At 36.2% G+C, this 17,798-nt stretch overlaps 1 protein-coding gene across 2 annotated transcripts in view; it reads right to left on the bottom strand.

Annotated features, from left to right (window-relative positions):
• Positions 1–209: 209 nt before the first annotated feature.
• LOC131071102 (uncharacterized) overlaps positions 210–17,798 on the bottom strand; it is a 43,384-nt gene continuing 25,795 nt past the window's right edge. The window contains exons 4-7 of one of the 2 annotated variants that reach the window (XM_058006807.2): positions 1,024–1,099; positions 851–915; positions 557–654; positions 210–405 (exon numbers count right to left, since the gene is read on the bottom strand). In XM_058006807.2, the coding sequence (XP_057862790.1) occupies positions 562–654; positions 851–915; positions 1,024–1,099 (234 nt within the window). In that variant the 3' untranslated portion in view covers positions 210–405; positions 557–561. Of the gene's footprint in view, positions 655–850; positions 916–1,023; positions 1,100–17,798 lie in introns of both variants that reach the window. The other variant, XM_059214129.1, reaches the window with a different exon arrangement.

The following is a 17,798-nucleotide window of genomic DNA, read 5'->3' on the forward strand; positions in this document are numbered from 1 at the left end:
TTGAAATTGTCACAATATTTTTAGAGGCATGAAGTTGGGGTGTTCAACTACTAGGTCCTCTCCCCTAACTAAACTGGCACTCCCAAACACATATTTACCAGGGCTAGCAAAAAGTGCAATGTTCATACATTAAAGTGACGTCCCTGACTTATCACTTCACATATGATCCTTAAATACATTTGCACCATTGATACATTGACAGAAGAAAATTTCTTTAAAATGGGTAACATATATAACAACCATACATAACCATTCTGGATAACGTTGAAAGGAGAAAGCCTCTTCTGTTTATCCTTAAACTAACCATCTGATAAAAATTACAGTTGCTTTATCCAAATAAAATTAAACCTTAAAAATGCACTGAATGTAACTAACCTGGCACTCTTGCACGCCTATCTACCAAGGCTGCCAAACATTGTTGTTTGAACATTAAAATGAAGTGGATGACTTATCATCCCTATATGATTCTTAAATACAAATAGACTAAAGAAAAGATCAACAAAGTATCTTTAGAAAAATGCAACTTGTCAAATGCAATTGCATAGCAAGGCATAACCTTTTTTAGACAACACTGACAGGAGAACGCCTCTTACATTCCTCCTTTGAATAGCCCAGACTATTTAACTTCTGAATAAGTATTCTTTCTGCATGTGCCTACAAAATAATTCGACGTAAAATGTCGTGAGTTTAAACAATGAGCAACACATATCTAACACTCAGACTTCCAAATAGAGACGGCAGTATAAGTTAGAATAATATATAATTATTTCGTTAGCATAAAGCAAAGCGCTCTAAATACTCCTACTTAAGAACAAGACAAAATTAACGTTGTTTTAATCATGGGAAATACCTCAAGCATTGGACTGCCCTTTGGAATATTGCACGCTAGTATGATATTTAGTCCTGTCCTCAGTACTGCACACAGACACAAGCTAACCCATACATTTCAACAGATTCTCATAGACTTCACCTGGTATGAGTAAGGCTAGAATGTCACTGTTAAACAATTTTAGAAAAACGTACCAAGCCTGCGAGCAATGCCTGCTCCTGTGCTATCTGCACCTCCTCCTAGTAAAGATGTTACGCTTACTGTATTATTCTGTACACAAGTAATATTCAAGAAATATCCATTCAGAAAGTACTAAAAAGATCTGATAATTCAAAATTGTAAAGATGTGCTAAATATTCAGCTGACATTAGAGAATCTCTGAATTTATTATATTACGCATACTAAGATTGTATAGGAAACAACCTAGTGTTTAACTCAGGCTATCAGGCATGTCACTTGTCTATCTACTACATACTAAGTTACCAGGGTACAGGTGAAGATACCAAGGATTTGCAGATAGTTTTGGGATGTGCATATAGTACGGTTTGGGTATATCAATACAATAAGCAACAAAAAATACAAATAATTAACCATAATATCAACGTCATATGCATGAAATAGACAAAAGCATAACAGAAAACTACTTGTAATAGATAATTAAAATATTAAATGAGTCATGATATGATACATCACATAGATTTATAACTTTATGCTCTCTTAAAACAGGAAACTGGGCAGTGGTGATAATCGAACTCAAGAACTGCATGAATTAATCATCATATTGTTATTCATTAGAGAGCATCCACATCGGTAATCCGTTCATCAGAACCAGATTTAGTAAGACTACTGTCAGTTTAATTGTGTTTTCAATATTTTTCATGTATTATTAGGTTCTTTTATATGTTTTTATTATGACATGTGCACCTGCAGTAATACTTTTTTATTGTGTTTTAGTTATTACAGTTAACTAGGATATTATAACTCCAGATTTTTGAGAGGCCTCTTAACGAGTAGAAGAACTGTATTCTACAAGTGCAGGGCATCCAGGAAGCAGCTGACAACAAAGAATACATAGAATAATCAAATCAAACTTAATTATGGCAAGAGTGTGCCACAGAAAGAAGATCTGTAAGCTTGCTATTTATGACAAGAAGACAGAAATGAAGCACGGGGAGTATACAGGGAATTTTAAAATATTTTTGAAAATGAGACTTAATAAAGAAATTTGACAGTCACGCCAATAAAAGTGCCTGCAAGGATGAACTAGTTATAATGAAAGAAATTCTGTTCCCAGAAAGTGAAACCATCTCTTCTATTTTTGCATGTTTCGAGCACATTCCCCCAAAAAATGCGAGGATGGCAAAGCAAGATAATTCAAATAAGGGTCTCCAAAGATAATTTGTATTGAGGGATGAAACGATGAAAATTTACAAATATAGTATTACCACAATAGAACGTCCCCTGCTAACAGGGTAATCAAGAATAAGGAGAACTGTAAAGTTTCTTGGAAACCACATAACGTCGGTTTGTAAAGTTGAGTTTTAATGGAGCATTGTAAGGCAATCGCAGTCCAGCAAGACAGGAGTAATGTTAGAACACCACCGAGGATCTTACTTGAAAGGCATTGCTTTCTAGCTTGGAGTGAAGTCTAATAATGATGTAAAAGGCTCTAGCACTTCTAGAAGATTTCAAAATAGTTCCCTTTTTAAGATGCGACAATCTTTAAGTCAAGAGAGACTCTCAAGTGATTATCAGTGGGTGTATAAATAGGTTGTTGAAAGATTGAAACTCGAGCATTGTGAATGAAATTTTAGAGGTTCATAGGCATTTTTAGAAAGTTGTTTATTCCCATTACTTCAAGAAAAGTAATAAGGTGGCAGATTTGTCACCTAACAAAGGAATTACTCAGATGCCTTTTGTGGAAAAACCTAGCTTGGAATCCTCAGAATGAAGGACTGATAATTCTTGAACCTGAAAGCATATGCCCATCTGATGCTAGGAAGGGCGTCCTTTGAATTTTCGTTTCCTCCTAACTTCTGCTCACCTCCCTGATCTTCTGTTTTAGTAGACATCAGTGAATCCATATCAGGTTTGGTTTAGGCCCCCACATACCTGTTAATTATACTCTCCCAAGTGTGACAAGCATGCAGCTCAATCTTGGACTTATGGGAAGCATGTTAACTGAGTTTTATGGCTTATGGCAGAATTTCCGCAGTCTGACTTTTTTAGGTTTACAGGGTTTGCTTTCCAGCCTTATTCTAACTGTTCTGTGCAGATTAAAGCTCTGCAGTTATGAAAAAGGGTTTAAGAGCCGTGAGACTCTCCCTAAGTCAAGGTAGTCTCAGATAGGAGGCTATGGAGGACATTTGCACTATTGATACAAATTCTTTCGAGATGATATAAGATGTTCTCGGGAAGTAACACCTCAGCAACATAGACACTGAGAACCAGAGTGTCCATTACTGAAAATTTTGCAATGAATTTATCTGTGCAAGAGCAGGATGTTGTGTTAGGGGGTTGGACTATTAGCTGAGTTCTCCCATCTGAAGACGATTTTCTTCTTGAGAATTATGATGATGAGTAAAAGGGTATGGATTGTTGTCTATATGTGAAGAAGGTAGAAAGTTTGAAGAATTCTGCTTCACTATGGCCAAGCGGCAGACAGACTTGGTCCACTTTTGTCAAGATATGGCTCTTTATGTGGATAATCTTCAGATTATTTTGAGAAATGGGTTCTTGCCACAAGGGAGATCTCCAGTCAGTTCACCGTACCCTTCTTGTCCCTGATAGGTGTCACATAGGTCACCAACGAACTTTCCCAGAGCCTAGGATCTTGTTCTGATCTAAATGGATCATAAAAAAATTTGATAGAACAGCCACAGACATGAATATTTATGGACAGTAAAATGGATCTAGAAAACTAAATGCAGTGATTTTCTTGTATTGGTTTGGATCAAGGAAGGAATTGTATAGGGCAAGGAAGATCTGATTGTTTGTAGGTGTGTTGAAATGCTGAGACAGTAGTATGGCTATTAAAGGAGCAAGGGACAGCATGCATCCAGGCATCCTATTGTATCTGGTAAAACTGCTATTCTTATTATAGGTAGTATGACGTTTTGCACTACCATACAGTCTGGTTTTCTCTTGCTGAGGAGTTTCCAGGATACAAGTTTCAAGACTTTGTGGGATTCATTTTATTTGCAGCATGTATATTTCCCAGCAGTTCATTCTCTCTAACAACTATCATTTAAATTAGAAGTGGCATAGTATGTTACCATATAATTCTTAATTTGTAGATTCTAAATTCAAGAGTTCATAGAACATGGCAGATCCTAAGGTGGTGGCTGATGAAGAGCCGGGACTGTCTCGTTGTTCATTGTGCAACCCTCTATTTGGTTTGAGAGTTTGTTTCTGTAATGTGTTTCCAGAGGGGTAATGGTTTGTAATATTGATATGTGTTAACTCTCCGTCTAGCTGAATCCTTTGTTTTGTTAGCTTATGTAAGTTCAAGTATTTTCCTGGGTGTGGGCCCCTAAAGAACCCACATTAATCTGAAGAATAATACCACAGCAGATCATATCCTCTTATTAGGTTTATTTAAAAATTGGCCTCACTCTATAGACCATAGAAGCATTAATTGTTTGCGGAATTAATCGGCAAAACAAAAGTATAAGATTTTTTGAAAAAATGGGGAAAAATCAAGAAAAATTAAAATTTACAAACAAATGTAAAAAATTGTAGAAAAACAATCAAAAACAACTTTTTTTATATATTTAAGGGCATTTCCATAGCATAGAGATATTGTAGGCAAATAAAATAGAGACTTCAACACATGAATTGTAGAAAATGGATTTTCACTGTTTAAATTCATATCACGGATTACATTGTACAAAACATTCCACAATATAAATAATATCTAGATGGTGACAGTTGTCAAAATGTCAATTACAATATAGTTTTTGCAATTTTGCAAAGTCAATCTGTAAACTAAGTAAAAAATTCCAAAAAATCAACCGTAGCAAATGAGACGCTAGAGGACAAGAGGCCACGATGATGAAGCTCATGGTGAGAGCGTGTCCTAGCTCGTTCAATCCATTCAAGATCCAGGTTGGCCATCCTCATGACATCAAAATCTTCAAGCTCAAGCGAAGTATCATCAGCAGCAGCAGCAACAATCCACTCCTCTAGATCTATCTCATCGAGGTCAATTGACTCGTCTTCCTCAATAGTTCATAATTTTGCCCATGTACAAATTAGTCTTTGTTTTACAAGTGAAAAACACAATGAATACAATTTCAACTAACTGCAAGTATATATTAATATTCTTACCTTGATCTTTCTTTAGCTTCAAGAGGAGGTTGTGGTGAAAAACAACAAGTCATTCATCCGTTGTTGTGTTAGGCAGTTGCGTTTGTTGGAATAGATGTGTTCAAAAACACTCCAATTACGCTCACAAGCGGGATGAGCTGCATGGTTGGCTCAAAATGCACACCGCCATCCACCTAAGACTTTTGCATTCTTCACCAAAACAAGCCCACCATTGAGCTGAAAAACACATTACATGGAGATGATATTGTAAGAATATCTTAAAATCTTAACAAATTTAATTACCATGTTGGCAAAATAAAAAGACTATCAAAAGTTAATAGAGTCTACCTAGTTGGAAGGTCTTTCTGCCTTCCATGGCAGCCCTAGAATAGAGAAAATCCCTAGCCTGCTTGTACAATACCATCTCTGACATAACTGCACTAAATTTATCCTAATTTGGAAACATTTTGTCCATCTACTAGATGAAGCATTGTTTGATCTTAGGATCAATATCCATGAATGGAGCCTTCTAGAATAACGATGGATTGAGAAAGTATCCCGCAGCATGGAGAGGAGAGTGCATCTGTCCATCTCATCTCCTATCAATTTATGTCCCACAACGGCATATACCTCTCCTTGTTATTTGTCAACTTACTCCTTATCACCTCCTTGGCCCTATCCATGGCCTCATACACATATCCCATTGGGGTTTTTTTCCCATCCACTAGTCTCAAGAATTTTACTATAAGCTTTGAAAATTCTAAAATGTGTTCAAACGATTTCCAAAAACTGGTAGAATAAATGTACTCTACCACTACTATGCCATTTGATTGATTTGTCAAGCCAGACTCCATCCACTCAGCTGAAACAAACATTCACCACAAATTACTTTTTTGTTCAGATGGTTTTAGTAATGCAAGGAAGTGTGGTAAAAATCTTGTCACCCACGATCGAACTAGCTCCTTGCCTCCTGTGAAAGAGTGCATTACGTATGATTATAAATAAACTTGGTAAACTTGTGAGCCTTCTACAATGCCTCTTTAACCGATTCAATTTTTCCAATGTCCTCTAGGGTTAGATCAAGGCAATGTGTTGCACATGATGTAAAAAACATAAAGAGGTATTTATCTATCAGAAGTCTCCCAGCAGCATTGTTTGTGATAAATTAAACCACATTTTGTGGCCCTCAATCCATAACTACCATTTCATACATTTAAAACAATGCAATAGTGGATTTCATTATATGAGATGCATTCACAGATTTCAAAAAAAATAGTGTCAATCTCACAAGAGACAAGGAAGTTAATGAGGGTTTGTTTCCTTCTATCTATCAATCCATCTCACATAATACTACAACTAGTAATAGCCCACTATAACCGATGCTATTTTACAACATCTTCAACATCACATACTACATTTTTGAGCATACCAACCCTCAATGACTCATAAGATGGGGCTTGAAACCGAAGACCTGCAGCTACAAAAGCATCTACCATAGCTTCCCAATATGGAGATCTAGAAGCATGGAATGACAAGCTAAAGGAGTACCAAAAATTACCAATTGTCTTCTTTGCTTGTTCATGGACGATTCTCGTCCATCCTATACTCTCCAAAGTGGTTTGTGATCTTGGTGTAGTACGAAGTTGGAAGAAATCATTAAAGTTTCCTCCACCTATGTTTGTTCCACATGTTGTAGAAGGTCCTGACCCAGATTCCCTAAAACCCCCATCTTCACCATCCTCCTCACCCAAACGATTCCTCCTAGCATTTACGAACTAGAACCTAGCTCAACCCCAGTTCTCGCCTTTTTGGCCTTACCCAATCAAAACTAGCTAGGGATAGAGTTTGGTTGTGACATTTGTACACAGATGCATGACAAAGGTTCAAGCTTGTCCAAAGATAATCATTTGATATTTAATAGACTATTTATAGAAGACAAAGCATGTTTTTAAATGTAATTTTTGTACTAAAACTATAAACAAATTTATTGTTAATAATTAAGAATTTATATGTTTTTTAATTTATTTAAATCTTTAATTAATATCCTTTATAGATTGTTTAAAAATATACCCATTTTTGTGTATTGTTTTGGATAAGTTCTGCCATGTGGGGGCAGTACCCGCTCCATTTCTTTCAAAATAAAAACATTACTAGATATTACATAGATTGGTGGGGATTAAGGGATTTATGGTAGAGATAACCAATTCCATCCCCAATCTCCCTCTGCCTTTCCACAATCTCTTCTGGCATGTAATCCTTGTTGCCATCCATAAATGCCACAAATTCATCCAAACAATATTTCTTGCCAACTCCAGCCCTGTAGATTTTCCATGCTTTGAACATTTTGGTCTTCTTCCCTTCAGCATTCAAATCAAAATATCCCATCATTATTCCTGATTTGGGCACAGTTTCCACAGTCACCATTGCAGTTTTGACAATCACTGCATTTTCCTCCATCACCATACGATTGGCAATACAAATGCACTCAATGCATTCCTCAAAATCTGCATGATGGGTGAAAACATACTTTCATAGACTGCACCATCGTGTACATGACAGTCAACCCAGAAATCGGTCCCTATGATCTTTATCACCATCAACTTTTCCTTTTCTTCCCCTTTGCTAAAGAGCTCGTCCACCTACTCTTCAGGTGATTCCTTGACCTCCTCCACTGAGGAGCAAACACATTTGACTCCAAAGTATTCCGCCATCTCCTAGCTTGTTTTGATATTTTCTGCTTGTGTGGTTTTCTTCTGTCTACTCCTCTATTATTTATATAATCCTCAAAGACCCCAGTGCACTACTTTCTAGCTTCTCTTCATTGAAACGACAGTTTCTTGAAATACTTTCCACAAAATCTGCCCATGATAAACCCAAAATCCAGCACGCGTATCCTACTCTAGATATACAATCTATGTCGTAACAAGGATTTTCCAAAAATGACAGCTTTAGCTCCGTTCAATCCCTTCACTATCCCATCTAATGTCCTTTTTCAATCCTTCCTTTAAGTGATCGGTCTTTTTCTATATTTTATCCTTGCCCCAATAATTGTTCTCTGATCTAAGGAAAGTAACATATTTTCAGTCCTCATTCTACTTATGACAAAATCAATGTCCTGCATACTTAAACAAAATCATTAGATTCTCTGCGATTCCTCCCTACTTGTCACCAGCAAGTCGCCAAACTATCTATACCCTTAGGTACGGAATTGGTACCATTCAATTTTTCCTTCTCTATTATTTCAATCAGAGTTAGCCATTCTGAGATATTATCCGTAATATTCTCATGATCTTCTCCAAACCAATATTTGCTATGAAATCAACTACCATATTTGCTTCTCAATGAACATGCTTGATTTTATAATCTTTGATGCCTACCAGTCTTTCTTTAATTAATTTTATCCATTTGTCAAGTTTCTAGCTTACAGATTCACCTTGAACCACTGCATTAACCACAACTTGGGAATCCCCTTCAATATCCAAGGCCTGAATTCCAAGCCTATTACAGAAAGCCAATCCCCTTTCTAAAACTTTGATTTTTGTTTATTTGTTGGTTGCAGAATCAATTGACCTATACAAAATATTCTGGCAATTCCCATCACTATCCCTAATGATACAACCAATCCCAACTTTGCCTTGGTTCCCTTTTGAAACCTCGTAAAAGTTTGACTTGAGTCTACCAACTTTGGGCTTCAACCATTTGGCATCTTTTCTACCCATGTTATGTTTGATGTAGCAGCCTTGTGGGGCTCTGAGATGATTCCATCTTTTCTATATATTTTCAACACACTTATTCACTAAGTTTATTCTTTTGTTTTGGACTTTTCCATCCAACACCTCACATATGCCATCTTCTATCTTTTTTATTACATGTTCACTTGGTAAAGCTTTATTGTTGAATATTCTTTTGTTTCTTTCCTTCCAGATATGCTAGAAAATTATCGAGGGGGCCACCATCCAAATATCACCCCAAAGGGATTTTTTGTTTATAATCGACCAACTATTGGTAAAATCCAATAGTTTTTCTTTTTTGGCGTTATTCCACGCACACATCGAGGAGAGCCAATCCCAACATTTTGACACGAAGGGGCACCATAAAAAGAGATGATTCTGGGTTTCTTCCACGACCAAATTGACCAGCTAAATTTTGTTGGAATAGTTCAGTGGCCCCGAGAGCGAGGGCATTCCTTTCGACGGCACTTCATGGGCGAGCATTAACAGGTTACAGGTTAGAGAGATATGGTATGGTGGGACCAAGTGTTGTATACTCTGTTTGGTCGAGGAAGAAACCCACAATCATCCGGTGCCCCTTTGCCTCGAAATGTTGGGTTTGGCTCTCCTCAATGTGTGGGTGGAATAATGCCAGAAACGAAAAACTATTCGATTTTACCAATAGTTGGTCGATTATAAATAGAAAATCCCTTTGGAGTGATATTTGGATGGTGGCCCCCTCAATAGTTGTTTGGCATATCTGGAAGGAAAAAAACAAAAGAATGATCAACAATAAAGCTTTACCAATTGAATAGGTAATCAAAAAAATAGAAAATGGCATATGTGAGGTGGTGAATGGAAAAGTCCAAAGCAAAAGAATAAATATCGTGAAAAACTGGGATGAAAATATTCAAAAAAGTTGGAATGGTCTAAGACCCCCACAAGGCTACTACATCAAACAAAACATAAGTAGAAAAGATGCCAAATGGTTGAAGCCCAAAGTTGGTAAACTCAAGTTGAACTTCAACGAAACTTCAAAAGGGAACACAGGCCCGGATTGGCTGCATTATTAGGGACAATGATGGGAATTGCCAGAATATTTTTTACAGATCAATGGATTTTGCAACCAACAATGAAGCAGAAATCAAAGCTTTAGAAAGGGGACTGGCTCTCTATAATAGGCTCGGAATTCAAGCCTTGGATATTGAAGGAAATTCTAAAGTTGTGGTTAATGCAGTGGTTAAGGGTGAATCTGTAAGCTGGAAACTTAACAAATTGATAAGATTAATTAAAGAAAGTTTGGTAGGCATCAGACATTATAAAATCAAGCATGTTTACCGAGAAGCAAATATGGCAGCTTACTTCATAGCAAATATTGGTGTTGGAGAAGATCATGAGAATATTACGGATAAAATCTCAAAATGACCAGCTCCGATCGAAATAATAGAGAAGGAAAAATTGAATGATACCAATTTAGACCTGAGGGTATAGGATAGTTTGGTGACTTGCTAGTGACAAGTACAAAGGAATCATAGAGAATCTAAGGATTTTGTTTTAAGTATGCAGGGCACAGATTTTGTCATCAGTAGAATAAGGATTGAAAAGATGTTACTTTCCTTATATCAGAGAACAAATATCGAGGCAAGGATAAAATATAGAAAAAGATTGATCACTTAAAGGAAGTATCGAAAAAGGACATAAGATGGGATAATGAAGGGACTAAACGGAGCTAAAGCTATCATTTTTGGAAACACCGTCATTTTTGGAAAATCCTTGTCAAGGGACTATGCCCAAATCAGGGATAATGATGGGATATTTTGATCTCAACGCTGTAGGGAAGGAGACCAAAATGTTCAAAGCATGGAAAATCAACAAGGTTGGAGTTGGCAAGAACTATTGTTTGCATGAATTTGTGGCATTTATGGATGGCAACAAGGATCTCATGCTAGAAGAGATTGTGGAAACGCTGAGGGAGATTGCGAATGGAATTGGTTATCTCTACCATAAATCCCTTAATCCCCACCAATCTATGTAATATCTATGTAATGTTTTTATTTTGAAAGTAATGGAACAGGTATTGCTCCCATATGGCAGAACTTATCTTTAAAAAAAACACAAAAATCAGTATTTTTTTAAATGATCTATAAAGGGATATTAATAAAACATATTAAATAAATTAAAAAATATATAAATACTTCAATAATATCAATAAAAAAATTTATATTTTTAGTACAAAAATTTCATTTAAAAACATGCTTTGTCTTCTATAAATAGTCTATTAAATATCAAATGATTATCTTTCGACAAGTTTGAACCTTTGTCATGCATTTATGTACAAATATCACAACCAAACTCTATACCTAGCTAGTTTTTAACAAGTTATATTGTTTGAGAAAATGATACTACAAACTGGAAAAAGAAAGCAAGTTTGAAAATGAGAAATGATTAACTTACATTTAAGTTTTTAATCTGAAAATTAAAAAAATGAAACACCTACCTCACTAAACTAGCTCATCTTCTGCCATAACTCAAACTTTAAGCCTTTACCTCAATATGACAAATCAAATGTGCATATTATTATACTCAATGCTACTTGATGCTACAATATAACTTGCTGTCGTTTTTTGTCATTTTAAACAATGACAAAAAAAAACATTCAACTATAACTTTGCAACAGCATAAAACAATTGTTTCAAACCTTTAAACAATAGGCAAACATAGGCATTGAAATTTGCTATGACTTAAGTCACTAATCAGTTCTTGGCGATTCTTAGAAGTAATAAAAATAGGTATTGCAAGAAAACATAAAAAATCAAACCAATTTATAGAGATTGCAACCTCCAAAAACACAATACGGATTTATGAAACAAAAGTTTGTCCATGTTTTCATTACAAAAACTTCATGCATATCTTAAAATCTATCTATCTAAATGGTGAACATCACTTATCAACACATAACTACAACATTAAAATGCTTTTGCAGATCTGATTCTTGATCACAATACCATGTCAAAACCACTTTGCGTGGACACATTGCACACCAGTTCCCGATAGCACCAAGGTTAAATGCAATTGGTGTCTAAATGAGATCAATGGTGGAATTTAACGTTTCAAATGGCATTTGTCAAAAGAGCGAGGAAATAACACCGAGATTTGCAAACAATGCCCTACAGATGTCTCATATCAGGCAAAGCAATCTCTTGATGGGATTACTAAGAGTAAGGCCAAAAAAGCAAGAACTAGGGTTGAACTAGGTTCTAGTTCTGCAGATGCCAAGAGGAACCATTTAGGGTCAGCACCTTCTTCTATAGCACGCGGACCAAAACACAAGTGGAGGAAACATTAATGATTTCTTCCAACCTCATACTACACCAGCATCACAAAACATTTCGAAGAGTATAGGATGGAGAAAAATCGTCCATGAACAAGCAAAAAAGGCAATTGGTAATTTTTGGTACTCTTCTAGCTTGTCATTCCATGCTTCCAGATCTCCATATTGGCAAGCTATGGTAGATGTTATTCCAGTTGCTGGTTCTAGGTTTCAAGCCCCATCTTATGAGTCATTGAGGGTTGGTATGCTCAAAGATGCAGTACGGGATGTTGAAGATGTTGTTAAAAAGCATGGGTTACAATGGGCTATTACTGGTTGCAGCATTATGGGAGATGGATGGATAAATAGAAGGAACCGAACCCTCATTAATTTCCTAGTCTCTTGTGAGATTGGCACTATTTACTTGTCAGAGATGGAATTGTACAAGTAGGCTAGGGGTTTTCTCTCTTCTACAGCTACCATGGAAAGCAGAAAGAACTTCCAACCAAGTAGCCTCTATAAACTTTTGACAATCTCTTTATTTTGCCAACATGGTCATTAAACTCGTTAATATTTTAAGATAATCTTACAATATCATCTCCATATAATGTGTTTTTCAGTTCAATGGTGGGCTTGTTTTGGTAATGAATGCAAAAAACTTATGTGGATGGCAGTGCGCATTTTGAGCCAACCATGCAGCTCATCCGCTTGTGAGCGTAATTGGAGTGTTTTTTAACGCATACATTCCAGAAAATTCAACTGCCTAACACAACAACGCATGAATGACTTGGTGTTTGTTCACCACAATCTCCGCTTGAAGCTAAAGAAAGCTCAAGGTAAGAATATTAATATATACTTGCAGTTAGTTGAAATTGTATTCATTGTGTTTTTCACTTGTAAGGCAAAGACTAATTTCTACATGGGCAAAATTAGGAACTATTGAGGGAGATGAGCTAATTGACCTCGATGAGATAGATCCAGACTCTGAGTGGATTGCTGCTATTGCTGATGATGATGATGATACTTCGCTTGATCCTAAAGATTTTGATGTCCTAAGGATGGCCAACCTGGATCCTGAATGGATTGAACGAGCTAGGACATGCTCTCACCCAGGAGCATCATCATCAAAGCCTCTTGTCCTCTAGCATGTCATTGGTTACAATTGATTTTTTGGAATTTCTACTTAGTTTACAGGTTGAATTTGTCCAAAGTCACAAATTATATTGTAATTGACATTTTGACAACTATCACCATCCAGTTATTATTTATGTTGTGGTATGTTTTGTGCAATGCAATCAGCGATATGAATATAAACAACGAAAATCTATTTTCTACAATTCATGTGTTGAAGTCTCTATTTTGTTTGCCAACATTATCTCTATGCTATGGAAATGCCCTTAGATATAAAAAGAAAAGTAGCTTTTGATTGTTTTTCTACAATTTTTTACGTTTTTTTTTGTAAAACCGATTTTTCTTTTTTTTTCCCTACTTTTGTTTTGTTGATTAATTCCCCAAACAATTAATGCTTATATGGTTCAAATTGCATGATGGCGCCCTTTGCTGCAATCTGTAGAATAGGATTAGACAACATATGCTCTGTCATATTAATTATTCCTTTCTCATGCTTAATCACCAAAGGGGACTGTAAAAGAGAAACTATCCATTTGAAATAACGAGATTGACACAATTTGTTTTATGTAATCATTCAACTATTGCAACAGTTAATGATCAGTGTGCACCATGGTTTCCTTGCTCATCAAATAATGCTTCCACTTATTCAATACTTGTGCCAATGAATACAAATCCTTGTTAGACATGAAACCTCAAATTTTACCTAGCAAACATCCCAGAATGGTAGTAAAATTATTTTCCTCCTTGCTAATATGATGCTCCATTTGCTTGCCCTGATGCATCAGACTCATTCTCCAACTGGTTTCTATAAGTCAGGTAGTGCCAAATCCTGAGCATTGTTCACGTTTTGCATGAACTTACCAAATGAAGTTAGCTTTTTCATTCCCTAACTAAATGATTTATCCCTTGTTCTGAAGGCATGTAAAGTTTATCAAATTTTGGAGAAAGAGGTTATGAGCTTGCTAAGATATTAGACAACACCTACAAAGCTTCTTACTTCAATCACATCAAAACATTTTGAATACTTTAAGATCACTTTTATCTAGGTTGGGCCTATCCACAACTTTCCTCAGCCAATCATATTTTCCAAATATACCAACTTGCAATGACTACCTCACAACCTCATTTTTCAAATGGACCAGCAGCTTGTTCTTTTAGAGTCTCTAATACCTGTTACAAATATTACATATGTTATTTCCATCTCCTGCTGATAACTGGAATGTTATTCACCTACACTATAAAAAAAAACAACAAATGGGAGGAGCACATCATTCATCACACTCTTGTAGGTACAAAGTGCATTGCACAACCCAAAAGGAGGTACAAGCCACACATTTAAACCCTGTTGGTTCCTCTTGAATGCATTTCTGCATATATCCTCTACAACTTGATGATGACCAAATTTTAAATACAGTTTTGTAAAGTATTTGGCATCCTCCAATTAATAGTGTAAATCAACAATACAAGGTAAAAGACATCAATTATTAGCAGTTAGTTTGTTGAGGCCTACAATTAATGCAAATTCTCCATAATCCATTCTTCCTGGGAACCAAGACTATAGGTAGCCCACCTAGTGAATGTAAATGTCATCATCACACTTTGACCCAAAAGCTTTTGCAACTACTACTTTGCTTCAATAGATACATAAAATAAATTTTTGCCTCCTTTTATATGAGTTGAGCAGGAATGATTGTTTTCCCTTTTTTACAAAATTGCATTTTCTATCCCAGATGTAAAAGCTTCCAATTTCCAAACACCGCCTCACACATCAAGTTGCATTTAATTTCATCAATAAGCTAGTGGTTATGGAAAACTTGAACTTGCATTGCCAAGTAACCTACAATTCCCTATCTTTATGCAACGGAACCAAGGGATATGATTGTTGATGCTTGTATGCAAAAAATATGTCTATCATTTTTGCAATAGTTGCAATAATTTCTAGAAGTGAAACCCTTTTTTGTAAAAGGCAAACATATTATTTTGCCTTTCTTTTTAGCAGGTTCATCTTCAGATCCAATTCGATCAAGAGTACCTTGCCATACATCAAAAAAAAATGGTTCAATGGTGTAAATAATACCTTGGTCCTAATCCAAGGATGTAATTTTTAGTTAAAAATTCTAATAAGGAAATTAATGATAATGAAATTAAGTTAAAAGCTCGACAATAGAAAAAGACAACAAAAATATCTCTAGAGCCCCACGCAAAAAGTCCACCTATTCAAGGGTGTTTTATGACCACACCAACACAGAATAAAATACCAAGGTATCTTATCCTGTCTTGAGCAACATCCCGTGTATGCTAAGATTGCAAAAGATCATACAGGTGACTCCAAGGTTCTTCTTTGTCAGGTCCTGACGTGTGGATAAGCTCAATGGTCATGTGACATCCTGGTAACACAAAGGGTTCTTCACTTCTTCTACAATGTTGGCTGGAACTTCTTCATCGGATATTGCAATCTCTTGATGCTTCTTCGAACGGATACAACTGAAATGAATTGAAATTAAAGGGGAAAGGGTTAGAGAATCTATTCTACTCCTAAGGACAATGATATCAATGCATAGTGCTCCAATGTACGAATTCCACATTAATCAAGTTCTACTTCGCCAATATCAACTACAACTCCACAAGAACTGGTGCAATCTTCCAAGGATTATGCAAAGAATTTTCATCTCAAAATGAACACCATCATAACGAACAATGCACATTCAATGATTGAAGTTAAGCATCCATATAAAAGGCTCAAGCTAACTTTACACTGCAACTTATAATCAATAAGATGCAAAAAGAATGAGCCATGGAAATTCATCAAACACCATTACATTCTCCATTGAAATCAAAGCACTTTATCTAGCAATTGAGAAATTGGAAGAACATCATGCAACAAGTTGAAATAAACATGAATCCACCATATCTTCAATGAAATCAAATCTAATTTCTCCAAGTCTTACAACAATGTCTTCTCCTTCTCCTACTCTACTTCTACTTAAGGAGCAAGAGCTCTCTACTTGAACTAATGAGCTATCTATCTAATGAATTACAATTGAGAAGGCAGGGCCTTTTATAGAGATCCCCCCACAAATGAACAACCAAGATTGATTTGAAATCAAGGGCCGAGATTACAAGATGCAAAACCCTAATTAGGGTTTGACCAAAAATGAACCCTTTGTGACGCCAAGTAGTGGGTCTGGTAATAAATAAGGCACAACGCCCACTATTAAATGACCCATCATTACAAGTAAGCCGGCCACTATGCATTAAATGAACTGCCACTCCAGGCATTTAATAGATTCTCGCCCAAAATAGCACACCTACTATCCCTCTCCATAGCAGCAAATATGTTGAATTTGGTCATGATGGTTCATCAAACACCTCAGCATGTTGGACACCATCTAGACCCGGTGACTCATCATGAGGAATATTCCATTTTGCATCATTTTGTGATCAAGGTTCTAACTTTGAATAACTAATCTAAATTTATCTTTCCTTGATCATTTTCTTCCTTCCATGTCCTTGCTTGGGAATTCACCTTCTTGGAATATCTTTCCTTGTCAATGATTATGTCATTCCTGAAGTCTTTCATACTTGAACTAGATCTCAAGAACTTTGAATGCCTTGAACATCTGGAACTGGAATTCTTCCTCCTTGTTCTTTCTTGACTAGAATCTTGGACTTCCAAAGGAAATTCAAGATTATTGTAAATTCTTCTCATCTGTACTTGTTTGAATCTTGAGGTCTTTCAACTAACATTCTCTAGAACTGGAATTCCTCCTCCATGAACATCCTGAGAATGGGTTTCTTCTTATACTTGGAAATCATAAACTAGATCTGCTCATCTTGGACCTTCGTGCCTATTGACGTCCTGATGTTGTCTTTGGATTAGATAGATGAATTCTTGATGTTTATCATTTTTGGATTGTCAAGAATGCCATGTTTTATCAAAATATCTCCTTAGGAACTTCAATTTTATGTCTCCAATCACTTTTCTTCTATGGGCGCATTTGAGATAGGCGGAAGGATTCTCCATGTTTGGGCACCAATTCTCCATGGTGGAGGATTCTTCTTGCTTGGGTGCACACAAAATGACACAGAGGATTCCTCCCAAACTTAGTAAAATTTCATCATTTCTTGCCTCTCTAGATACTTGGGCGCATTTGGAAGGGAAAGAAGGAATTTTTCCTTAGTGAAATTTCATCCTGTCTATGCCCTGAAAGTGCTTGGACGCATTTGGGAGGAACTAAAGGATATCTTTGTCTTGGAAAAAAATTCATGATCTTTTTCATTTTTGAGGAATTCCTAAGCGCATATCAACTGTGGAGAAGGAAAAATTCCTTTCCTTGTGAAGTTCTACCATTTCCTGCTCTGTGAATGCTCGTGCGTGCTTTGTCCTAAAGGAGGAATTTTCTGGCATCCAACCACTTTTTCCATCTTTCAAGAATTTTGTCCAATCTAGAGTCTGGAAGAGAGGAATTCTCAACACTTAGTCAATTTTTCACTTTCCTGGAATTCTGCA

This window comes from Cryptomeria japonica, chromosome 11 (genome assembly GCF_030272615.1).
Source record: "Cryptomeria japonica chromosome 11, Sugi_1.0, whole genome shotgun sequence".
Lineage (NCBI taxonomy): Eukaryota > Viridiplantae > Streptophyta > Pinopsida > Cupressales > Cupressaceae > Cryptomeria > Cryptomeria japonica.